Here is a 27,081-nt window from a genome sequence, read left to right on the forward strand (position 1 = left end):
TAATCGTCATGGAGAGATCCAGTGGTATTTTTATTCCTTTAGGACGACAGACTGAACATTCCTTTGCCTCCCATTTTGCTGGATTTCATCATACAATGGCGGAGTCACCAGAAATGAGTTTCGTCATGTACCTACATAGGAAAGGTTTTACCATCAGGATACCGTTATTTTGGTGTCGTTCGAAACTGGCCAAAGTAATGTGCATCCAATGTCATACTTTGGCTACCCCGCGACTCGAGAAGCAGATGACCTCAACAGATGTCATATGCTGACCTTAATACCTTAGAGGTGGGGTAGTCTGGTGGTTAAAGCATTCACTCATCACGTGGGTTCAAATCCCCTCGTGGTCACAAGGTGTGAAGTCCATTTCGGGGTGTCCCTTGTAGTGATATAGCTGGAATATTGCTAAAGCCATGTAAAACTAGTCTCACTCAACTCAGTACCTTCAAATGCGTAGTGTATCAGTGACTTTGACTTCTTACTGTTAATGTTTCTGTGGAATATCCCGTGAAACAAAACAAACACTGACAATACCATTTGAGAAACTTTATTCAATCATTCCTCAAAGCACAAAGTTGGTATGGTCAATAACTAAATTTGACACCAAATTACACTTTTATCAATGACATCCTTGGTAACCACTCAAAGAGACGCACTGTCTGAATCATATACCAATTCGTTGGTTTAACATTAATTTCAGACTCGTTGTGCGCATGCGCAGAGCGTGTAAAATAACTACTGGCTAAGTTCCGCTTTGGTCGTCCGTTTAACGATAGTGTAAACACACTCAAAACAAAATGGTAAAATAATTATTATTTTCGAGTGACAACTGTTCATAACTGACTTTATATATCGATTTGTATATGCTTTTCAGTTATTGGTGTCCGATTTTGGTTGCAGCAGCATAAAAAATGTGTGTTTTGTTAGTTGTGAGAATGGGATGTGTGGGAAGAACGGTGGTGGTGAGATGTGTTTATACAAGAACGTATTGACATAAATTAAGCTGTTTATTTCACTACTCCCGGTCTTTGGTGCATACAAGTATAAAAATAGGTTGTAATAGACAAAAAAACTATATATTTGGTTTCTTCGTTTTCTTTACAGTGTATTAACACTATCGGTAAACGTACGACCAAAGCGGAAGTTAGCCAGGAGATATTTTTTTTTACAGGCTCTGCGCATGCGCATAGCAAGTCTTAGATTAATGTGAAGCCAACGAATGGGTAGCTTTAGCATACTATGGCCAACCAAAGTTTTGATTTATGGATAATCAACTATAATCTAAAAACAAACCAATAAAACGACTTGTACCTGTGGCTATTGTTACAAAAGACACTCGAGCCATCACTTTAGTAAAAAACTAAGGCTTGATATTTTTACCATTTGACACTGGAAACAATTGTTCCATTTCATTCAGGTGTGGAATTAATTCCCTCAGAGACATTTTCTGTCAACTTCGCGATCACTGGTACGCAGTTAACAATGTTATAACCTGAGTCAATGTGTAATTTGGACATCCTTTGTAACTACAGCAAAGGGAGAACTCTACATAGCACATGGCTGCATTCTGCCAGATCAAATGTTATTCTACATGGACAATGACACCCTTGTATATCACTGCGTCATAACCCATTGATATCAACCACAGACCACAATGCCCCTTGCTTATCCAACACAGATATATCCCTGATGTCAGCCACACATAACAGTGCTGTTTTGTTTCACCACATACCAGATCACAGTGACCTTCATATCATATTGGTTGAAACAACATAAATATGCAGTAAGTATTTCTAACAACCAGACCACTATGTCATAATGAACTTTATATTATTTATTTAATAGACAAACACAAGAAATAAATGATAATATTATGACAAAAAATCACCCTCTTGAGCAGAACAAAATCATTAGACAAATAGTTATATTGAGCTCAAAAGCCCTGTATGTAAAGAGCGTGGCCATGTCAACAACTCTTCTCAGAATTAGGCATGAATTAATTTAAACATGTTTGTTGCACTCATGTCTATTCTGAGTATTACAATTAAATACACATATCCAGACATCACATTTACTTTGTCATATTAACTTAAATATTCACAATACTAGAATTTAAATTATTGAAAAAATATATCACAGTGTATTTACTGCAAACTAAAGTTTTTAAGGTAATAACAATTATCCTATGGTCTGCATACTCTTTCAAAAGAATTCCAGCCATATGACAGTGGGTTCCAACAGTAGGGAGGCTGTCACGCAAATACAACTGTAACATATTACACCCATGTGGAAGATCAAACTTGAATCAAACCCTTCATCCATCTGGCCGTCTTCTACCCGTCAAGATCCCAGATTAGCATGCCATATGAGGAAACTAAAATCTGGACTTAAGACTCACTGGCTTGGTTGACACATCATCATATCCCAATTGTGTAGATAGATGCTCATGCTGTTGATCACTAGATTGCCCGGTCCAGGCTTGACCGCTGCCATATAGTTGGAATATTGCTCAGTGCAGCTTAAAACTAAGCTCACTCACTCAGTCACTCACTCACTCACGTCATATCAAACAGAACATGTCCAGAACTACGGCAAAGGGAAGATTAATGATGGCTGGATTACATATAAATACTATGTTAATTTGTGAAATATCAACGTAAGAACATAAGATAGTGGCAAGATACAAATTAACATCTGAGTGTCCATGATCATATACCGGAAACAAGGATACGTTTAGCTGATCTTATTCATCTCGGTAACAATTCAGTCGTCATCACACAAATCTAATATGGAGATTTCCGGTTCTGGGATATCCAGTTCACAGCAAGAGTCGTCTCCCATATATATGACGCTGTCATCAAGGTCACGTGGCTCACGCTTGATGAAAGTAGTTTCAACATAAACAACATCATCATCTTCATCCTCAATGTCCAAAACCTTGCATCCGACCTCCACAAGGTCCTGGTCCTCATCCTCTTGTTTCAACCTCTCATGATTAATGGCAATGGGGGACATCGGCTCATTCTTTTTGACAAGGCGTGGAACATCTTTACAAGGTGAATGCATTTCAATGTCATTGTTGAATTCATCAATCTGCTCTTGTTTAATGTCTTTAGACCGATCTCTTGTAAGTGAATGTCCATTATCTAGTTTGGTAACAAATGTGTTGCGTGCCTTGATATTCGATGTGGATTTGTCTGCGACTGATTTGGGTGGGTTCTCATTTGAGTTTGCCTTGTCTACCTTATCTGCGACCAGTGGCTGATTTTTTTCTGTTCCTGTACAGTTGTTTAGGTCTATGTTTGTCAGTTTCTTTGTTACTTCCTGTGCAGAAATGTCCATTTCTACAGACAGCCCCATTTCCTGCAACACTTCTCTAGTTCCGTAATGCAACACCACTTCCTCCAAGATCGGTCCTTTAGACAGACGGGTACGTCTATGGTAAGTGCAGTGGGCATCATACTGAAGTTCCACCATTGTACGACCCTCGCGGCACACAACGCCCATACCACCTGAAACAAGACACACAAAAAACAATAAATAATCCCATAATAAAATATACTAAATAATATCTTACTACCACTACACCAAGATCATACACATTTAGCATATTAGAATCCATTGATTTTGACCTTTGGTTGAACGCAGAATCCCATCTAAAATAGTGACAGCCTAAAATGAGTTTGGTGTTTAATATTTTTAGAGACAGTGTCAGAATGTTGAGGACATATTGTCATACAAGAAACCACTAGACTAGATGAACCATTCCATAGGTTGTCTCTTTATAAGAACAGCAAGCTTATATTGCCACAACCAGTTCTATGTGGGAACAATACACGGATATCATTCACCAAGGTTTATATCTGTATCTGGGGTATGCCTCCAGCCTCACCTTGCACAAAGCTCATATCCTTCTTTGTGAGCTGAGGGTACATTGTGGTGCCTGGCAACTCATTCTTCTGGATTTGTCGGGGCTTCCTGAAGGTCTCAGTTTTGCTGGGGATGGCCTCCATGCAGACAATACGAACAGTCCCAACATGCATCTTGCGCTGCTTAGTGAGAGTCTGTAACCAAAGATAATAACATTATAGAATTTATCGCATACCTACCCCATATATTGAGCGAAACATTTTTTTTAACTATAACTTTAACTTTAACTATAAATATATATATTTAAAATACATATGCTATCTCACATCTTGTACTCTCTCAAACTGTAACCAAAGGTTTTGGCCTTTCCTGAACCATTCACCTGCTGCTCTCGTATCTGGACACTCAGGTATCTTCTGAGCAGCATGTCGCTCGTCCTCTGATTGATCATGTGGTCAACTGATTGACTAATTAAACTCCTATAGTCATGATGAGTTGCTTCGTAAAAACTTCTTGGTGTTACACTGCACAAAACCTCCCAGAGATGGCACCCCCAAATATATGTGGTTTTCCAATGTACATTCATAAAAGAAAAATACGGAGCTAAAAAGGTTTCCCTACATCTCGACGATTTCTAGAAATCCCAACATTAAAGTCTTGAGACTCTTATCTGGACAGCCCCAGTTTTGAAACCATGCCTCGCGATCACAAGAAGGTGAAAAGTGAAACAGCCTGGTCAGTTCCACCATTTAACGTTCAGTTACGGACATCATCTTATGACCCTCACTCCTTTGCCTAAGCTTAGTCAAGGATGTGTCAATCACAGCTGAGAACACAGTTTTGTCAGCAACTTTTGATTGTAATACTGGTGTTTGCCCAGGGTGTATTCTGAGTCCATTCTTTTTTTTCATTCTTTATAAATGAACTAGCACCTGCTGATCATCAGAATTGTAAAGACAGTGTACAACTACATCCTGACATTGTTAACTTATTCTTACTATGGTTTGCCTATGATATTATTATGGTTTCTAGTACTGTCTAGGCTTACAATGTCAAATTACTGTTTTAGAAAGCTATAGTGACAAAATTAATTTCAAAATCAATAGAGATGAGATTAAGACAGTGTTTCTTGAGAATGGTGGAACGTTATCCGAGTTAGAGAAATGGACACTAAATGGCAGTTCTTCAGAGGTAGCCGAGGGTTATAAATGTTTAGGTGTGTATTTTTCAAAAACTGTAAACAATTCATCCCTCCAGGTTAAGAAAATACTTATGGAAATACTTCATTACTTGAAGGTTAGTGCAGTAAATTATAATACATTCATTAAAATAATGGACCCAAACATTTAAACCTATTCTGTTATATGGTTGAGTGGTTTGGGATTTTACACATTTTAATGTTTTAGAAGGGTTCATCTTTATGCTTGTAAAACATCTGTAGGTGTTAAGGTCAATTCTCCTAATTGCATAGTTTTGGGGACATGTGGACGATATCTTTATATATTGAAGCATATAAGCAAATTTTAAGATACTGGATAAGGTTAGAAAATGTGCCACAGTCACGATATCCAAAACAGTGTTACAATATGATGAGTATGTACGATAAAAATGGTAAGATAAACTGGGTAACAAATGTAAGAAATTTGCTTGAAATGTGGATTTGGATATGCTTTGAAACGTGATTGCACTAGCTTCCCATATGTATTTATTGAATCTGTAACACAGAAGTTAAAAGATATATACTTGCAACTCTGGACTGCCTTAATAACTGTATCAGCCCAAACCTCATTATACAGCACTTTTAAATTAGGTATTATCTCTTTGATGTTAACCTTAAAAACAGTAGGTCAGCAACTGCATGATTACAATGTACATCCCATGAAATAAAGAAAGAAAAAGGTTGATATAATGTTCCACGAGAAAATAGACTGTGTATGCAGTCTAAGTAAACTTATCCTCAATACTTTTCGTTATACTCCACCACTGAGTCTAACAAAACCTTATGGGAGGTCGCGTCAGGTAACCTTTGAGATTGACCAATCAGAACAAAGCTTACCAAATCGCGAAAGTGCACATTCGCACATACCTTCTGAACTTTTTATCTTGAAAAGGTTCGTACCCGAACAATTCCGAATGCTATTTAACATACGCTCGCTTTCGGGTGATGCACACGGCGTACATACAACCATGACAAAGGTGAGTAAACAGTCACTGAAAATGGTGTTTTGGCAATATTCAAGGATGTCATCTTGCGGAAATATTAGCTAATGGTAAACATGTCAATAGAAACCCCAAAGCATATATACTGCAGGTCAAATAATTGTGTTATATACTTATTTTTGTTTGTGGAGAGATCTGTGTCAGTGACCTGATTATTTTGAAAGTCCCTCCGATCCCTAAATAGTAGCCGTTGTCTGATTGGTTAAATCTATTTAACCGTCTCGCGTTTGGCTGGACGGTCATTGGTCGCTCAAAGGTTACCTGACGCGACCTGCTACTAGGTTTTGTTAGACTCAGTAGTGGAGTGTAACGAAAAGTACTGAGGATAAGTTTACTTAGACTGACTGTGTATTGTGTGATTTGGGTGTGGTAGAAGTGAGTGAGTGAGTGAGTTTAGTTTTACGCCGCACTCAGCAATAGTCCAGCTATATGGCGGCGGTCTGTAAATAATCGAGTCTGGACCAGACAATCCAGTGATCAACAACATGAGCATCGATCTGCGCAATTGGGAACCGATGACATGTGTTAACCAAGTCAGCGAGCCTGACCACCCGATCCCGTTAGTCGCCTCTTACGACAAGCTGAGTCGCCTTTTATGGCAAGCATGGGTTGCTGAAGGTCTATTCTACCCTGGGACCTTCACGGGTCGGGTGTGGTAGAAGATGAGTATCATTTTATAATAGATTTTCCATATTTTCATATAAGAATGATATATATCCCTCCATTCAATCTGTAAATATATATTAAAGTTATTGTTTAAAGCAAATAATCCACAAAGTGTTACAAATCTATCAACATACATCTATCATGGGTTCAACAATAGTGAATGCACTTGTATTGTACTATGGACCTGTGGCCTCTTCAGTACCCTGAATTGAATAGAAAGAAATTGAACAGTGAGAGCATGCAGAAACATGATGAACTGCAGTTACAGGAAAAGCAACTCTTGTGGAGTTTTCTTTGGCGATTGAGCCAGCCAGTCAAAGGAGTGACCAGAGTCCTCTGCTATCCTCTGAGTGGATTCTCCCATGATATTGCTACAGCATCTTGATCCCACGTCATTGGATTAGAGGTACAACCAAACTGGGTCACTGAAGCTGGTCACAAACAGACCTTTCTGAGGGTTGTTGAACTGGAGACCGATTAATTTGAAGACCTGTGGGTGTATCTTCCATCCGGTTGTGGACTCTTGCTGAGATAGACAGGGAGTCTATCAGTTGAAAGAACTGGATCATCCTATCTTCAAGCTGCAATGAACCTGTTGAGCAGACGTTGTCTGATTGTCTGAAATGACTGGTCAATTGTAGATCCTTCACCTGGAAGGTGATGTCCTCTGACTAGAATGACCCCTTGAAACCCCGTTCATTTACATGAAGGGAACTGATCATCTAACAATCAATGTGTATGAAGTCTCCAACTTTTTAATGATGTTCTGAACCAACCTAGTTGGTGGTGAATTGTAGATGTTGCAGGAGGATCTGCCAATCTCTTCGTGCCTTTATACAATTGTAAATGTAACCCCCAAATATGATGCACTAACGGAGTGGTGGGTTTTGGGATGTGTGTAAATAGCCACGGGATGCAGACATGCCAAACAGGAAGACTCCTCCATTAGTAGTGGTTGGTAGAGCTGGTCACTAGACTCTTGTTCTCGCATCTTCTGTCATTTCAGAAGTATCTCGCTCCACCTTGGTAGAAAATAATCAAGGTGACGAGTTAAGGACTCAACCATGCCAAAAGCAGGTCTATTTCTGTAGCATTCATCTCATGAGGTGTGATTCAGCAGGTCAGGTTTTCCAGTTCCCTATATCTAAACTGACCATCTTCCGATATTTGACTGCTGCAGAAGTGGAATCATTAGAATTTGCCAAATGTGAGCCAGAAGTCAGCAGGTTCAAGTTTTTAAAGGCCTTGTCGAAGATGGGATGACTTTCAAAAGATGACTAAGGGATGACTTAGAACTCCGCCATCTGTGTTATGCAAGGACGAGAAGGTAGCATAACCATGGAGCAGTCTTTGTGTCATGGCGAAAGAGGACAGCAAATCATCTGGGTTCTTGCTTTTAGACAACTGATTCCCCCGGAATTGCCGACGGTCTAGAGATCTCCAGAGGCAATAATGAGTGGCTGATGCTCTAAGAGGGACTGCTGTTCCCCGATCACTATGAGACTGTAGGTGTGGCAATTGGTGAGCTGTTGGAGGCAGCCAATGTCTGCATATTTTGTTCAAATAGCTGTCAGATAGTGTGTGTAAGAAGTCATCATGCTATGAGCTAGAAACTGAGACCCTGTCTTTCTCAGTCCTCTTAAAGTCATCATCACTTATGATGATGCAAAACCCACTTCTGGAGGTCCAACTGCAAAGTCTGATGCAGTCAATACAGGGAACATAAGATCAGAGAGATTCTTTTGTATTTTGTCTTTTTCCTTGACATTTGATCTTCTTTTCCCACGACATAAAGACAACAACACCAACTCCAGTGCCTAAGATTTCATAACTTTTCTCGTAACACTGGTACCTCCTATGTTACAGTATAGGAGGTAGTGATACTATAAGGAATCTTATGAGATCTTAAGCTTACAAGAGGTTTGTGAAACGGGCCCCACTGACAAAATAGAGAAAGGGAAAGGGATCACATGATCAATCAAACTGCATACTTTATCAGAAGATACCAAACTGTCCAGATACGGGAGCAGCAGTGGTGTCTCCAGGCAGATAGTTCTGTAGAGGCCAAAACATTTATTTAGTTTGTTTCCACTCTGCTGTCAAACCTACCAGGGACAGTATAGGACACAAGGTGGATCCATGCTTATTGTACGAGGTGACTAACTGGATTGGGTGGTCAGGCTTGCTGACTTGATTGACACGTGATTAGTTCCCAAATGCGCAGATCAATGCTCATGCTGTCAATCATTGGATTGTCTGTTCCAGACTCAATTATTTACATGACAGCCTGAGTGCTGCGTAAAACTAAACTCACTCACTTTTTGATGATGTTCTTTTCCTGCTATGAAATACACATTGGGTAAGGCAGATAGTGATCAGAAGTGAGACTAAATAGGGCATTGCTACAAACCTGAGTGAGAGAGATTCGTGGTAGTGAAAATGCTAGTTCTCGAATCTCATTTTTCACCTTGTAGCCATCTACTGTTCTGAAAACAAAAAGAATAATGCCGTAGAAAATCTGAACATCTTATTAACTAGTTTAACTAAACTCTTAGCCTATTTATAAAATCTTTTGGTGCTAGCTAAAATTATAAAATGGCAAGCAAGTGCAAGGCGAAATAGTGAAATGGTCAAAAACGTATTCAGGAAAATTTACATTAGCCAATATTTAATATTATTATTGTAGTTGAAGAACCAGTGCATGCTTAAAGAAATGGTTTCTACCTGGTTGCTTGTCCTTGTCCTGCAATAGGAAGGGACCTAACATTCTCGCCGTCTATATAAATCTGGAACCAACATGGGTATACATAGGTCTTCTGAATGACAATCTTAAACGGCAGCACAGGGTACTTTTGATACTGAAAATACAACAAACTGGGAATTAGCACAAGTAATTGATATGACTGAGGGTATATTATCATGAATGGTACTGTTCCTAAATTTCAGTCTTAGAACTTGGAGTGCAGTTAAAATGGCATGCTTTAGCTTTGCTAATACAAACTGGGTTTTTTTCACATTTATATCTGCAATTTATGTAGTGGATATGGGAAAGTGAAATATATGTTAAAATAAATTCAACCTAACTACAGAACTCATGACAATTATTTTTTCAGTGGTAAGAATTGTTTAACAGTGCATCAATGCATGTATAAACAGTACATTTAAACAGTATGAAATATTTTGCAAAATCTTGTTTAGAACAGTTGACTGAAGAAAGTGGCTCCATTTACACAAGTGAGTCTAAACTTTTGATGGGGAGTGTAAAAACATTGTTTTTAAACAATGGCCATGATTCAATGCCCCACGCAGTAGAGACACACATTAGCAGATGATTACTAGCCCAAGTATGGACCCATGCCAAAATATTTGTGTACACACTAGTCAGGGTATACACAAAGTATGTGATCTACACTACCATCCATTTTTGTGGAAGCTGTGGTGGCTGATTGGGTTAGTGGGTGGCTTATTCAGAGAAAAAGGGTTCGACTCCAAAACTGAGAAAGTACTAGGGATGTCACAAAACATAAGTTTCATGAATCTGTATGTATCACAATACCTATCATGATACCTATTTTCACAGCATATCTGCGTAATTTTGTTACTTTCTGAACCATAATATTTCATAGTTTACAATTGTCCATGAGAAGATCAACATTTTTACTTCTCAGTGATTAAAAGTTATAATTTCCCATCTTTGCGCAAAAAATAATTGTCATAACATCGAAACCAAGATACAGTTGCAGCATGTATGTATCATCCTAGAAATGGCATCTTTAGAGTTTGCACATTACAAAGAAAGCGTAATCCCAAATATGACAGTTGTTACATTCCACTTTCTATCTGGCATGGCATATTCACAAACCAGTTCTTTAATGAAGTAGGAACACTTAGTCAAGATATAGCAGAATCTGAAACATTTCAGTGGGGACAATGTCCTGGGTTTGTCACTACTAGAGGTGCAGTAAACATTGTTGAGGTCAGGTTACATCCTTGGCCACCTATCCCAGCAAGTCTGGCAAGTAGACAACAACTCCTGTCATTTCACGTCCAAACTGTCCTGCGATAAAGATCTTATAAACAAATAAATTACTTTGCTAAGAGCTGCTACTACAAACTAGACATTTAGACTGTGGATAATCTAAAGTGACACTAACACACCATTACCCCAAACAATCGAGAGATCGGTCATATACTTTTTTCATGTGACGTATGAGTGAGTTTGGTTTTATGTTGCTTTTAGCAATATTCCAGCGATATCACAGCTGGGGACACCAGAAAATGGACCTCACACATTGTACCCATGTGGGGAATCGAACCCTGTCTTTGACGTGACGGGCGAACGCTTTAATCACTAGGCTACCCTTCATGTGACATATATTTCTTATACTTATACTTATATAATCACACCTTTTCCTTCTCTCACACAAGGCAGTGAACCACACACCAGTGCTTCGGATCACCAATTTGTATCATGTTAGTAAATTAAATGACTGAATTATGCTGCCCTCATTAGGGCTTAGGGGTGAGTGAGTGAGTTTAGTTTTACGCCGCACACAGCAATATTCCAGCTATATGGCGGGGGTCTGTAAATAATCGAGTCTGGACCAGACAATCCAGTAATCAACAGCATGAACATCGACCTGTGTAATTGCGAACCGATGACGTGTCAACCAAGTCAGAGAGCCTAACATAGCCTAGCATAGTCACCTTTTATGGCAAGCATGGGTTGCTGAAGGCCTATTCTACCCTGTGACCTTCACGGATTTTAGGGCTTAGGGATCAATTCATGATTTATGGTGTGCCTGCTTGCCTGTGTGTGTGCATTACTACCGGTCTACCAGTATTTATCAACTTAAACTTGAAAAAGATACGATCGAAAACCAGTTTACCACACTACATGAACGTTATAGTTTGTTGAAAAATGTCAACCCCAAGAATGAACTATTAGATGTTGTCCCTGTCAGTACTATGGCAAAGGCTTCATTATGGCAGCATTTGAGTTGAAAAAGTTTTCAAAAGTGATTGAAAGGGGTTTTTTTATTATAGCTGAATCAAGCATTGTGATTTTGTTGTGTTTTTATATTTATAAATAATGCATTAATTCAACTATCAGTGGTTTTATTTGCTAAAAATTGCAAATATATTGCAATAAATATCACAATATGCTTCTTTAAAAAAAAACCCCACCGTCACGCCTCTAACGACAAATAATGAACAGGAACGGTGGTGCGATGAGACGTGACGATATCGACCGTGAAAAGTAATCACCTGTCCACAATCGCCTTCGACTTCATGTTCAGACTCCTCGACGAAGAAACTATCTTTGCCATGCAAGGTCACGGCAATAACATCCTTGCCATCGATTGTGTATTCTTTCTGCATTTTTCCGCCAATAGCAACATGAAAGTTGAAGTATTTTCCCCACGGCATGTTTAACTTTCAAATGCAGCGCTTAATTCTGTGTCACGTGTAATACGGAAGTGACATCCCTAAAACTGGCACTCTTTGTGTGCTGCGCCTGTTTCTCTCCAACAGCAAAACCACGCCCTTTCTTACTTATACGATATAATTTGTTATTTACACACTATCGGCACTTCATTACAAATATCACATATGGTGTTTTCGACGGATATCCTTGAGTCAACATAACTATATTAGTTATCTGAAACTGAATACACCATAATTACTTATATGTGCGCTTTATGTAGCAGTGCGTCCAGTCATTTTGATTATGAAAAAATAGGCCCATTTGCATTGAAAAGGAGCACCTGAGAGATTCAGAACCTGGTAAAATCTAGACTTGTTTCATTTAGGGCTTTACCATTGCAGCGAGGGCTAGGCTACAGGATAAATAATACGGTTCAAGGGTTGTGAGACAGACCACCATAATTATGACAAATAACCACCTTAATTATTACTGGTTTCATCAGGGATAATCTCTTTATATGCAGGCTCCCTGGTTTCATTAAATCGGTTAGTTATACTGAATGATATGCAGACATCTGTATTTGCAGTTTGTCCTAGACGATTAAATATAATACTGATATAATGTGTTGTTTTAATGTTGTTAAATGCAACCAACCCACCTGCTTAATGACCGCGCTATGTTACCTGTAAATAGCCCAGTCAGGACAAACAATTAATTGTTGACGTCATGCACACCTATCTATGTAACCCGAATACAATCAGCGAAGTCACCAGGACAACGCGGTTCCATTCGTTACCAATTAGCCGAAGTTATCAGCTGCGTTAGCCTTTCATGTGTACTCTTAATATCCATAATTCCGATAATGTTTTGCTAAAATGGTTTCCTGTTATGCAACAGCATTTTGTCATAGCATAAATAGTATTATGGTTATATCAGGGCCCATTTTCTCGAAACAAACTTAAGTTTTCATTCAAATCTCAAACTGAATTTTTAACTCAGCTGCATTTTTTAAAACAAAAACGATGTCCACAAAACTCAGATTGTCTACCAAGAGTTACTTTGATACCGATTTCCGTCCATTCTGGAAAATGCATGTTCCCGTGTTTTCTCAAATTTGAGCAAAAACATGAGGCGAAGTCAAAACTCAGACTTGGCTTTGTTTCGAGAAATCGGATACAGATGCTTGTCATTAAATCAGTTGAACATGTTTCTTATCAAATACGTGGTATAAAGTGGTATGATTTTTATGTATTCGGTTATGTTTCACTGTATGGATAATTAAGAGAGATTGATACATGAGCGAGTGTGTCACATTGTTTTTATGAAACGGGTGTCAGAAAAAATACACATTTCCAGAGCGAGAGCGAGTGTGTTTAGAAAGGTGTTCAGAAATATAAAGTTAGATACAAATGGATAATAATAATAAACAATAAACAATAAGACACACTCGCGAATGTGTTTATTTCTTTATTACCCATTTGTATCTAACTTTTTATTTCTAAACAACTCCCCTACGTAAAACGAAATCAGCTGTTGTCGCTTGACGTAAAGGTCAAGGTCGAGTAAGAATACAGTGATACGGCAATATGGACGTAAACTCCCTGTGTAATGCTACTAAGAGTAAGAAAACAGCGCGACATATTGACTAGCTACTCTTGCACAAAGACAAAAAATACATTTTGAATTGAAAGTTGGTCTTTATCAACTTAAGTAACTGTAAGAATTGTGTAGCTGGAAACATTGTTAATGGTAAGAGTCACTGAGAGGAGAGCGAGCCACATGGCGACGGTGTGTAACGGCAGAGTCTCACTCACTGCCAAAGACTTGTCAATTTTGATGTGGAATGTCCCCCCGTTTATTGGACCTCTGAAGATAGTGTGAACAACATCACTAGACAAGGCTTTGCTTGTGTTTGTGTACGACATGCATTGGGATTTATTTCGGACAAACTGCCGATGACGGAAAAATTGAAGACGCGCTGTGAGAGCATGAAAACATGGCAGGCTGATTTCCGGTCGAAGACAACAGATTTCCCACTTCCCCAATGTTGTGCATCAGAAAGACGAGTGTGTCACATTGTTTTTATGAAACGGGTGTCAGAAAAAATACACATTTCCAGAGCGAGAGCGAGTGTGTTTAAAAAGGTGTTCAGAAATATAAAGTTAGATACAAATGGATAATAATAATAAACAATAAACAATATGACAAACTCGCGAATGTGTTTATTTCTTTATTATCCATTTGTATCTAACATTTTATTTCTAAACAACTCCACGTAAAACGAAATCAGCTGTTGTCGCTTGACGTAAAGGTCAAGGTCGAGTAAGAATACAGTGATACGGCAATATGGACGTAAACTCACTGTGTAATGTTACTAAGAAAAGAGTGTGACATATTGACAAGCTACACATCTTGAATTGAAATTTAATCTTTAACAACTTAAGTAACTGTAAGAATTGTATAACTGGAAACATTGTTAATGGGAAAGTTTTTCGTCGTCAGAAGTGTCAACGAGAGGAGAGCGAGCAACATGGTGACGGTTTGTAACGGCTCGGTCTCACTCACTGCCATAAAAGACTAGTCAATTTTGATGTGGAATGTCCCCCCGTTTATTGGACCTCCGAGGATAGTGTGAACAACATCAGTAGACAAGGCTTTGCTTCTTTCTTAGTAGCATTACACAGGGAGTTTACGTCCATATTGCCGTATCACTGTATTCTTACTCGACCTTGACCTTTACGTCAAGCGACAACAACTGATTTCGTTTTACGTGCAGCTGTTTAGAAATACACAGTTAGATACAAATGGATAATAAAGAAATAAACACATTCGCGAGTTCGTCATATTGTTTATTGTTTATTATTATTATCCATTTGTATCTAACTTTATATTTCTAAACAACTTTCTAAACACACTCGCTCTCGCTCGGGAAATATGTTTTTTTTTCTGACACTCGTTTCGTGAAAACAGTATGACACACTTGCTCGTGTATTAATCTCTATTGTAAACCAAAAGTTACTGTGTTCTGTAATCTGATTGGTTGAAAAACATGATTAAATGGTATTAGATTCCCGGAAACTGAAAGACTATTCACCGCGTATTGACACGTAAACAATTGTTTTGTTGTGTCATCAACAGTGGTGACGTCAGTCAAATCATATTGTGACGTAAAGAAAGAATGACGTCACAAATGAGCAACTCCAGATGCGACCATGGGAACCAGCTGAAACGGCCAGCTGATGACACTTCACTACTGTGTCCGTATTCGATGTAAACGAGTGCAGACACTGAAACCCCTTTGGTTTACTTTTGTGTTTACAATGTCGATAAACATCATGTGTTGGCCAATTTCCGGGTGTTATTGAGTATTTGGAGCACGTGAATATTTCATTTGAAACCTCCGGCTACCGCCGTCGGTTCCAAATGCATCCCCGTGCTTCAAATACTCAATAACACCCGCCGGAGGTTTCAAATGAAATATTCCCGTGCTCCAAATACTCAATAACACCCGGAAATTGGCCAACATTGGCCAATTGGCACGGGAATATTTCATTTGAAACCTCCCGCTACCGCCGTCGGTTCCAAATGCATTCCCGTGCTTCAAATACTCAATAACACCCGGAAATTGGCCAACACATGATGTTTATCTCCTAATTTATTACTCGCCCCTTGAAGATCCTGCAGTGTAATATTTTCACTTCAGTATTACACTAGTGTAATGCCGCTTGACGTATGACGTCAAAATGGTTCAAAGTTGTGACGTCACAATGCTAATGTTGATGTCGCGATTTTACTAGACCTTGCTTGACTTGAAAGCTGAGAGTCCTCACAAGGCAATTTCGCCGCAGTTTCTGTCAATTTATGTTGGCGAGTAATAAACAAAATACTAAACTCGTTTCCGTGAAATACCATTTTCATTAAACTCGTTAAAGATTTAGTATCAAACTCGCTTTCGCTCGTCTGATACCAAATCATTAACTCGTTTAATAAAAATGGCATTACACGGAAGGTCGTTTAGTATCCTCTATTTATTACTCTTCCGTGGAAACTACTGCAGTGTAATATTTTTACGGCATTGTTACCATAGTGTAATAACGCTAAACCTATGTCATAATGATTTACAATTATGACGTCACAATGCCTAAAGCCGCTGTTGCCATGGTACTAGACCTTGCTTGATTCGCGGAAGCTGAGAGTCCTGACACTTCGTGTTGGAGAGTATTAAACAGAATACTAAACTCTTTTCTCGCAAAATTTAAAAATCAGGTTTGTGAGTACAGTTTTCCGTAAAGTTATACACAAGTGTTTATATTATTATTCTGAGAAATTCTGAACCTAGAAATCTGGAATGCTTCCTGTAGAGCTTTGGCATTGAAGTGAAGGGGAGGAAACCCAAGACAGATGTAGCCATCAGACGTTTATACCTTTGATAAATAAAGTAAACACAATCATCCACTTTATTTCTTTATATATGCGGTGTTTCATGGCTAGAAGTACATGAGGGTTTATTAAGTGAGTTGAAATAAATTATAAAACTTGGAGGCCTCTAACTGCTGATGCATGTCGCAACAACAGAAATAATAATAGGTGTAAAAGGGTCTTTATAAGTGGAAAGTTCCGAATTTTCTCGATTAAAACAATTACTATAATTAGAGTTATCTCCTCGTGGAAAATTAGATATAACACACTATTTCATTGGTTCAAGCGTTAATGAAATGACCAATCACAACTATTGTCGCAAATGTTTTAATTACGTCTGTGTTTGTCTGTAACGCTAGTCCTCCGGCGGTACAAGGGCCTGTAACCAGTTTAAAGGAATCTACCAATCACAGCGCGTCTTGCAAAGCGGGGATGGAAATTATCCAGTCGTGTATATTGTACCACAATATACACGACGTCGTATATATAGACGATTCGGTGCTTGTCATAAAATCGAGATATTTTGGGGGAAAGGAGATTATTTGCAATCTTTTAGGTGAGTGTTATGTTAATCAGTGTTTAGGTGTTCATTTAAGCCAGAATCACGAGACTCATTTACGTCTGTATGTCTGTAAGTTCCAATAACCATCCTGACCATCTCTAGATTTCTTGAATAATCAGCAGGGCATTCACAGGCTAGACGAAAATAGGAAGTGTGGAAATCGATTCACGGAAAGGTCAAATCATTCGAATTTCGCAATAAACATGCCACTAATCCTCTTTTGTTGAGTATTGAGTAACATTCAGTACATTTCAATCAGAGACTCATGTCGTTTTTGGAGGAGGAAAAAGGTAACAGGATATCCGAGGAGGATTGGGCTTTAGTTTTTGTGTCATTGCTTTCACGAACTGAAGTGATATCAAATTTACAATAAGACACAGGACCAAAACTTGTCAAGTAAACATACCGTGTATGCGAACATAAGTGTCCCACCCAAATTCAGGCACAACTTAGCATTTATGGAAGCGATACAATATTCATGGGACAAGCACTTAGACAAAACAAGAATAACAACAATATTCGTCATGTTCATGTGTGACTATTGTTTACGAAATACATTGTTGACATGTTTGGGTATTAAATTCTGAATTATGCAGTGTAAGTCCATAGGGCGTAGTGATTTACATACAACATAAACTGAAGCCCATTTATCATTGGTGATTATTATTCCAGATGCTTATCCATGGTAGGGTTAATAACAAATAAATAATTTGTGTAGTTTAAAACAAGCTTTACTGGCTAGCAACCAGTTAACACCGCGTACCAGTTATAGCCAACACACGGCTGTAGCACTTGCGCAGAGAGCTTTACTTGTACTTCTGTAGTATTTCACACATTGACACATCCAGAAAACGATTGGTTACAGTGGTTAAAATTACTGTGAGTATTTTACGTTGTACACGTTACAATTATGAATCCCTCTGAAGACGAGACCCAAACACGTCAGGGGTATGTCACGTGACCATTAGTGTTTTGAAAATTTCATAAACAATTAGAATTGAATGAAAATCATCCAGGCTGTGTTGTGAATCTATGACTTGACAATTCAGTCCATAAAAGGTGCAGATTTTAGTTTGTCTGAACATACCCATAATGCCAACATTCAATCACTACACTTTGAATTGACCCAAATTTCCATCTCATGTTATGGACTCGACAGATACCATGCAGACGATACTGACAAAATATAGCTGTCAGTTTTCACCTTTATCTTTTCGGTTTTCCCTGAGAAAACATTGTGAAAACTGCAAACTACTACTCGAAATGTCATCTTTCATAAGTTCAACCCGACGGTGACATCTCCATATTCCCGTCAGCTTCCGTCAACATTCACAGTGAGAGCAAGTTTTGTTCTTTCAGATTTCTTTTTTTTAAACAAATTCCAATTATGAAATTTCTTCAACATGTCAAGGTTTGAAACACATTAGTTTTTTTACAAAGTTCATGTCAAATTAGGTGAATAACAAAAGAATATCAGAAATGGCGATAAGTGGTCTTGTTAGTTGTTGGGAAAGCACAATATACCCTACCGCGCTCCCTGATGACCGCGTTTCAAAGAAACACGATCAGCAACTGTGAGAAATCAGAAAACGTCGGTGAATAGCTGATCTATCATCAAGACAAATTTTATTTCATTCTGATAAGAAGTAATGGAGCAAATCGTTAAAAACCGCTTAAAAATGGCTATAACTGGTCGCTAGCCAGTAACCTTTTTTATTTATTTTGACTTGCCAAGGAAGAGTAGCTATATTTTTCCACAAAACTCAATTTTCCGTTGTTTTGGATGGTATAGTGTATAGTATGGAATCTAAGGACAGCTGCTTGTTTACTAGACTAACATCTAGTCTCTGAAATGAACATATTTTACTGAAAAAACGTTCATAGTGAAAAAAATAATATAATGAAATGGAGCCCTGAGACTTTCTTCAAGCTATGGAAATCTAGACTTGCCACATTTTCTAGACATGCATGCTTTCTTGGATATATGTACTTCAGGGTCTGTATGGCAGACTACTTGTTTACAAATTTGACCTGAACAAAATCTGCTCATTGAACTTTGACCTGACCTTATACATGTTGGGGAGAGTGGACATGCTTCAGTAATCACAATTACCACAGGGAGTTGGACAGCCCAAGGGAAGGCTTTTCTTTGTAAACAATTGAAATACATTTGAATGTGGCAAAGGGGTGATAATTGTTGTCCAAGCCCTGGGATCAGGATTATTTTGTGTTTTTAGCCTTTTTGCCTGAGGACAACTTACTACCTTTCTTTCCTGTTTTGAAAAGATATCACACTTTGCATGCTTCAAGGCAACACAGACCTTGGTTATGTAACTGTTTAATGTATAAGAATATAAGATCAGGTGTTTCAGTGCTTTTTGCTGTATTTGGTAAAAGTCTTGTCTTCCCTCTTCCCAGGATTTTAAGTGGACCAGGAGAATCGTATTTGTTGGTTATATTTTGTGAACTGATTAGTGTAGACATATTATTCAAGAATATAAGGTACGATATCATTACTTCAACTGCAAATGCTCCAAATTTGATCTAATGCAGTTACTGATTTACCCGGATGTATGTTTAGCTTTACCTCCCGTCGCATGATGTTGCATGGAAGTAGTCTAAATGTTATCTGTAACATGTTGCTTTTTGAAAAATGCATAAATGTATCATTTTTGTATGTATGTGCATTTAACTGGCAAAACATTAACATCATTGAATTGCAAATAATTCTTACTTGTATAAAGAAATAAATCAGGCGGTTCCTAATTTTTATTTGGATTGTATGTTTGCATACATCAGACAGAAATCACAACATGGCAATGTATGGAATGTATCTGTTTGCTTATCAAATTATCACATTTATTTTTTATCACAGTATGCACTGAGCTTGTCTGTCACACCCATCTTTATATTTTCATCGTATGCTTTGATTTTTTTCCGCAGAAAGAAAATGTAGAGTTTCCTAGCTTACATCTGAATTTGAGTCCTTTAGAAATTATTAAGCCAATCTTGTGCATGTTGTCAAAGTGAGCTATCTTAGCTGTTCTAATTTTTCATACTGACCAATGGATACCTATTAACTTCAGGAAACTTGCACGAGGCAAGTGGTCAAGTGCTATTTATTTGCCTTAGCATGCATTGGAATGATGATAGTTTAAGGTGAAAATGACAGATATATTCAGTATTAGATTCAATTAATGAATACTGGGAACTGATGTTTCCATAGGTTGTGCTTTCATGTTGTCATGCTTGATGTTTGATGTTTGATATTAATTGATTTGCATTGTGTCTTTTTCATTTTTTGTTTTGCTTTCATGAATAATTTGCTTGTTTCAACCTCCCAGTATAGAAGCCGTGTTGACAATTTACTAAGATGGATAACATCGACGATATTGAAATTGAAACCAGGCGTCTCCTGTCTTCACACGATCAGGTCTGCATGTTTTTTCCTTTGTTCTGAATTGTTTATATTCATGTGTATTTGCATATAAATATGTTTTGTTTCTTCCTGATGCAAGAGTGTCTAACCTTTGGTTTTGTCGGCACAAGATAGGCGCCAGCTTTTGTAGACCATGAGTTGCGTCCCTTTTGTTGAAAATATTTAGTCCGATTGCTGTCTTTTGAAATGGCTGCACAAGATGAGTGTCGCTGAAAAACAGTGAAACAACATGTCACTTCAGTAAAGATACTTATTACATCCACATTTGCTCTTGCAATAATAGAGACATGCAGACTAGTGAAACAACACAGTGTCAGATAACACTGCAGTATGAAATATGAAACCGTCATGGGGTAGGGTTGTCACAAAATAGCACTGCATTTCAGCCATAGCAATAAGCATGAGGTTTCACTCACCTCAGGTATGAAGACTGAAAACTTTAAAACCCTATCAGGGATTACTTTGGGCAGGTACTTCGGGCTTTTCACTCTTTGAAATACAAAATATCCGATTTAAATATTTTATCAAATTTTACCCCATTACTTATGCATGCTTACACCATGTAATAATATAGAAATATCCAATAATTTCTTCTGAAAATCCCATTGTTCAGATTAAGGAAGAGTTTTGCCCCACTGACCATTTGCTCCAAAGTGATCCCTGCCATATTTAAAAGATTTTGTATATTCAGCCGATGGTGCTGTGGCAACAGAAGCCATGATTTCCAAACATTTTCAGGATGGACTGGTGTTATGTTTAAAAGTCAACTTGTATTTTAGCACAGAAAAGAAGGCTTGGAATAGTCTTGTTACTGGCTTGTGGACATTCTTGCCTCAGGATAGATGCTGCAAGGCGTAGTTTGTTGACTCAGATGAGTTAGTGAGTGATGTACTGGTTCTCAAGACAAGTGTTAACTTTTAAATTTTAGCATGAAAAGACCCTTGATATTCAGATAAGGTTTATGTTGTTGAGCCAAGAGATGCAAAAATTCACCTGAAATGTCTTGATTGGCTTGGACTAATATATCCCAGTGTTTCTATCATCGAAATCACCAAAACGTCGAATTCAGGTCGCTTTGGGATAAGAGTTGATGAGAACCAGTTTATCATGTCTTTGCTTCCTTTGATAGTGTACAATGATTGGAGTGATTTATGTTCTGTCTATTGCACACTGTGCATAATGCCTTTACATATAGTATGAAATTTGTTTGTTGTTGCTCTAAATGTTGCTGTTTTAGCCATGTCACTGTTTGTCAGGTATTTTAGTGAATGCTGCATACAGTTGAACCTTCTGTACCCTCCATGTCCTTGCACCCTACCCTGCCCCATCCTGCCCCAAGCTGATGAACTGGTCATAACAATGACAAATATCAGTGTTAATGCAAGTTGACATGAGGGTAGTGACGGGAAGTCAAGTCAGTTTCAAATGGGATGCACCAAGAGTGTTATGAGCGTGGCATGTGAGCGTGTTGCTTGCATGATTTTCGATTTATCCTACAACTGAGTTTGGTGTTTTTAGTCTCGGTGGTAATTCTGTGTCATTGTTGAAAGTAGTGTGGCAATGCCATGATGTCCCACTCATGATCAACTTGAACAATAATACAAATTAATAGCACAGACTTTGGTTGTGCTGTCACCAGTATACCTTGGAAGATCTGGTCCATGAGCATCTCATGGTTGTCTTTAAAAGTGACTTACTTGATCAACAGGTGAAAACACCAAACAAGCAATGAACTATCTCCAGTATCACAGATATACAACAGCAAGTGATATAACTTTAGGCTTGCTCAAAGTCATCAGTGAAGTCAAAGGGGAGTAACTCTTGGGAGACTATGGCAATCTGTTTACTCTCATGGCTTCCTCATGTTATATATCATGAGATGAAGTCCCTGATATTGTTGTGTTGGTTTATGAAAACATTAATGGTAGCCTCAGAACTTGTGATATATTCACTAAAAGTATAAAACAATGTCACAAGAGAAATTAGGGAAAAATATGATTACCAGGGTACATACAATCTTGATAAAGCCTGGAATTTAGGCACTTAGCCTTAAAAGCCTTAAAAATCTAGTTTTACCTTAAAAGCCTGGAAAAGGATTTAGAAGCCTTTAAAAAGCCTTGAATTTCAAGTAATAGCTTTAAGTGAATATTGTGCCTGCTGACACAATCAACACTGTAGGCCAGTTTCTAACCAAGGCATCACTTGTCCCCAGACACTGTAGGCCGGTAAACCAGCCAGGCAGAAGTCACATTGAAATGATGTACAATTTTAGGAACCTAACTAACATTAGAGGAGGTGTTTTGGTATAGGTTATACATGTACATGAACATGTTGCCTCGTATTATTAAATATCTTTCTAAACGATACATTTAGCAATTCATGGGGACTCTTTATAGTTAAACTGACAATCTCAGTGCTCAGAGGTTGTGTTTGTTATTATTTTTATTAGGTTTACTGATATACATTTAATTGCTTGTCATATTGGCATTAATATTATCCAGAAAAGCCTTAAATTTTGGTCTTGAAATTCTGTACAAATCTTGATTACATTTTACAAATCATTTTTTCCAAGCTGAGTAACACAAGTAGTTGAAATGGAAAAACTAAATAGTGGAAATCACCTTTAGAATACTTTGACTTACAAACCATAATTTTCCTGCATTGTTTCACAGCTGTACAATTGGTGTGACATCTGAGTGAGTTTTGTATTCATTGGTAGCAATATGAATCTAGAGGTTAAACACTGTGTATATTTCATTCATGTAATTTCCAAGCACCAACATATGATATAAGATGTCTGTAAACCTAAGCCAACCAGTAAACACGAACCACATAAGTTGATAACTTCAATATCTTAGTGGGTATCTTCCCAAAACGCAGACCAATGAAAATGACACATGTTGTGGTTGGTTGCATCTGTGATTAATAGGCTGTACCCTTGTTATGGGAGTTCTGCGTGTGGGGGTAAATTTCTTATTGTGTGAAAAGATATATGTCAGCAAATAATTATTTAAAGAAGTTGAAAACATACCTTGCTGTAGTGTTTGTTCTAAGAACAAGATGCTAACCACCTTGGGAAAACTTTATTATTTACAAATCATGTGAGTTGAACACAATCAAGAATTCATTTGAATGTCTTTCATTATTAAATTGTTGTTTTTTATTTAAATGGACAGTGACTTGGGTATTTCATGGTAACTGCAATAACCTACAGTCTCACCTTGTTATGCTGTAACAGTTTAATGTCTCTTCAGGCATGCATACTTGATGGTTTAGAGATCAATAATAGTTGTTTCTGTACTATCATATTATGGGCAGCTGCTTAATTCATGGTAACCATGGTTACCATGTAATGGTTCAATAGTTCAGTCTATCAGTCTTCTGATGTTCACAAAATGAAAATCATAGACATACAAAGATGAGAATACTATAGAAGACAGTGTGCCAATTGACCTGAGGACTCTTTGATGACACAAACTGTTCTGTTGTAGATTACAGATGGACAGTAGTAATATATATATATCATGAGACATATATGGTCATTTTCTATTAGTGACATGAACTGCATCCAAGAGAAGACTCTTCACACAGTAATACGGTTCACTAAGCTCCCAAACTGATTCATGCTAGAAATCCTTGATAGTAGGCTTTTGGGTAACCATGGCTTTAAGATTTCTGCTCATACCAACTACTCTTGCATACAAGTCAGAAAAACTATAAAGGATATTTTTATCATACTTTGCCTACTCTGACTCATATGCTTTAACTATTAGTATGAGTCAAGTAAAGTAAATAGGATATATTTAACTAAAGAATACATGGAGTGATCAAGTCTTTGAATGTCATTTAGAAGTGTAAATACATAAGAATGAAGATTTTATGGATATCAACTTCTTTATGAGAGAACACAACGTTTCGGAGTTAATGCTTACTCCTTCATCAGGTGATTGGGAAAGGGATACAGAGGTGTATTTATATGTACAGGTAAAACAATAACAAAGTAACAAGTGGAATGAGTTAACGAAAGCTAGTATAAACAAGCACTGATAGGAAGCCGATAGTTAAGATAACAATGATGGAAGCCAATGGTAATGCATTACAGTTGATTGGATATGTTTACATAACATGATTGGGGATAAGGATGGAAGCCAATGGTGATACATTACGCATGATAGGATGATGTACATAACACACGATAGGGGGTGAGCATGTTTACATGAGGGTTGGTGATGTACAAACACAAGTATGTACTCGGGTAGATAGACTATACATGAATTACATAGATAGAATGTACACAGGTAGATGAGATTAATTTATCAATAAGTCCCAGGCACTTGGTAGGTACACTCCTTGGTCGCGATTGATGGCTGGTTTCTGTCTCCGGATCTCGATGGCCTCTTGCAGTTTCCTTTGGCGCCAGTTGTTGTTGTTGGTAGATAGTATCCTAGTGTCCTCCCATCGAATTGAGTGTTCAGGGTTCTTGAGAATATGTTCAGAGATGGCCGATTTCTGGTCGAGTTTCCTGACTGAGGTCTGATGTTCCTTCATTCTGGTGTTGATTGGTCTCAGCGTTTCTCCAATGTATAGGTCGCCACAGTAATGCATTACCATTGGCTTCCATCATTGTTATCTTAACTATCGGCTTCCTATCAGTGCTTGTTTATACTAGCTTTCGTTAACTCATTCCACTTGTTACTTTGTTATTGTTTTACCTGTACATATAAATACACCTCTGTATCCCTTTCCCAATCACCTGATGAAGGAGTAAGCATTAACTCCGAAACGTTGTGTTCTCTCATAAAGAAGTTGATATCCATAAAATCTTCATTCTTACATGGAGTGATGATGATTTTTTGTGGGGAGTCACCCGTTTTGTTCTCTGTGTGTTGTTGGAGGGTGGGGGGTATCAATTTTGTACACATGGGACAGCTATTGTGTATCTTATGAACAATCTCTCTAATGCACCTTTTGTAAGATGGTGTGAGTGAGTGAGTTTAGTTTTACGCCACACTCAGCAGTATTTCAGCTACATGGCGTCAGTCTGTAAATAGTCGAGTCTTGACCAGAAATCCATTGATCAACAGCATGAGCATCAATCTGCGCAACGGGGAACCAATGACATATGTCAGTCAAGTCCGCGAGTCTGAGCACCCGATTCCGTTAGTCGCCTCTTACGACAAGCATAGTTGCCTTTTATGGCAAGCATGGGTTGCTGAAGGCCTATTCTACCATGGACCTTTACGGGTATAAAGATGGTGAAAAGTCAGAAGTGTCATTTCATATTTTCCCTCCAAGCCAAAATTTGTTTAACATGCTACAGCTGAACACATATACACCAAAACAGGAATGTGTCATTTGTATTATTTTTTATTGATTTAAAAAAATATGAAGATTGGATGCCATTATTAAAACGGGTAACTGGCCTTCTCAGTGCTAGATTTAGTCAGAGTTTGGTCAACTCTTGCATATGATATTACGGTATGAAAAATGCCTCTTAAAAATCCTGCCATGTAATTTATGGTTTTGGTAGTTTGTGTATATGGCTGGTAATAAATATGATTTACAGGTTAACAGTGGTTTAGAGCAAACACACTTCAGTACAGACAGATTACTTAATATCTGGGGATATTGAGGATAGGACAATGTTGACCCAACCTCCTATATACTGCATAGTCTAGCAACAGTGAGCTGTCACAGATTCACTATCATTTGGATCTGAAATGCTGTCCACTGATGTAAACGACTAATCCTTTTCCACTGTTGCAAAGAAAGCTGACAAGCCATGAAATCACAAGCAAGAGACAGTATTTCCTGTCAGAAATTGATTTAGGGTCAACACTGTGAATAACTCTATAAACTACGTTCTTGTATTTCACCTTGTGGCATGCCACTCTCTAGAGCTAGGGCATTGGTGAACCATGTCCTTTAGGCCCACACTGGATTACATCCACTTAGATGTTCCAGGAATCTGTTTAGGAGGGATTTAATCCTTAGAGATTCTCCTTGTGTCTAGGTTTGTTAGCCCTCGTGCTAATGAATCTTACCAAAGTGGGAAATGTCACTTGTTGCTTCCATGTATTATAAAAACCAGCTGATATCGTTCTAAACAGTGTTAATCCAAATTCACTGACTCAACATACTCTCTGCTATCATTGGAGGCATGGTAGATTTGTATCACATGTATGAAAACTATGCTGATCTGTATTAGACGTTCTGAGGCTACTGTTGTATTTGGAATCTTAGGCCCCCATAATATTTTGGGGTTTTTTTTATGTTACTTGTTAGATATATGCTTAGGATAATCTGTCAGTGTAATACTTACACTTAATGTGTGTATAAAGTTTTGCTGTGGCCAGACTTCTATACTTATTGAAAAAAATTACCCTAATATATACAGTTAATAATGAGATAGCTTCAATATTGAAACCTGAAGTATTAAGGAATCCTTAAATATCTGAGGTTAACTGGTCTGAGAAA

The 27,081-nt window shown here is 38.0% G+C and overlaps 2 protein-coding genes across 6 annotated transcripts in view; one reads left to right on the plus strand and one right to left on the minus strand.

Annotated features, from left to right (window-relative positions):
* Positions 1-531: 531 nt before the first annotated feature.
* On the minus strand, positions 532-12,267 carry LOC137258766 (uncharacterized). Of its 2 annotated transcripts, none has more exons than XM_067796454.1 (5): positions 12,025-12,267; positions 9,481-9,614; positions 9,167-9,242; positions 3,893-4,064; positions 532-3,512 (listed from the first exon to the last, which is right to left on the minus strand). In XM_067796454.1, exons 1-5 carry the CDS (start codon positions 12,184-12,186, stop codon positions 2,764-2,766), a joined length of 1,293 nt encoding a protein of 430 aa, XP_067652555.1. In that variant the 5' UTR covers positions 12,187-12,267; the 3' UTR covers positions 532-2,763. The 2 variants fall into 2 exon arrangements, with proteins under 2 accessions (XP_067652555.1, XP_067652556.1); XM_067796455.1 differs by having other exon boundaries at positions 9,481-9,542; positions 12,025-12,238.
* A 4,693-nt stretch (positions 12,268-16,960) lies between these two features.
* LOC137257642 (protein NDRG3-like) overlaps positions 16,961-27,081 on the plus strand; it is a 32,728-nt gene continuing 22,607 nt past the window's right edge. The window contains exons 1-2 of one of the 4 annotated variants that reach the window (XM_067794977.1): positions 16,961-17,159; positions 20,510-20,598. In XM_067794977.1, the coding sequence (XP_067651078.1) occupies positions 20,539-20,598 (60 nt within the window). In that variant the 5' untranslated portion in view covers positions 16,961-17,159; positions 20,510-20,538. The remainder of the gene's footprint in view (positions 17,160-20,509; positions 20,599-27,081) is intronic. The other 3 variants (XM_067794976.1, XM_067794982.1, XM_067794979.1) reach the window with 3 other exon arrangements.

Source organism: Haliotis asinina, chromosome 12, assembly GCF_037392515.1.
Source record: "Haliotis asinina isolate JCU_RB_2024 chromosome 12, JCU_Hal_asi_v2, whole genome shotgun sequence".
Taxonomy (NCBI): domain Eukaryota; kingdom Metazoa; phylum Mollusca; class Gastropoda; order Lepetellida; family Haliotidae; genus Haliotis; species Haliotis asinina.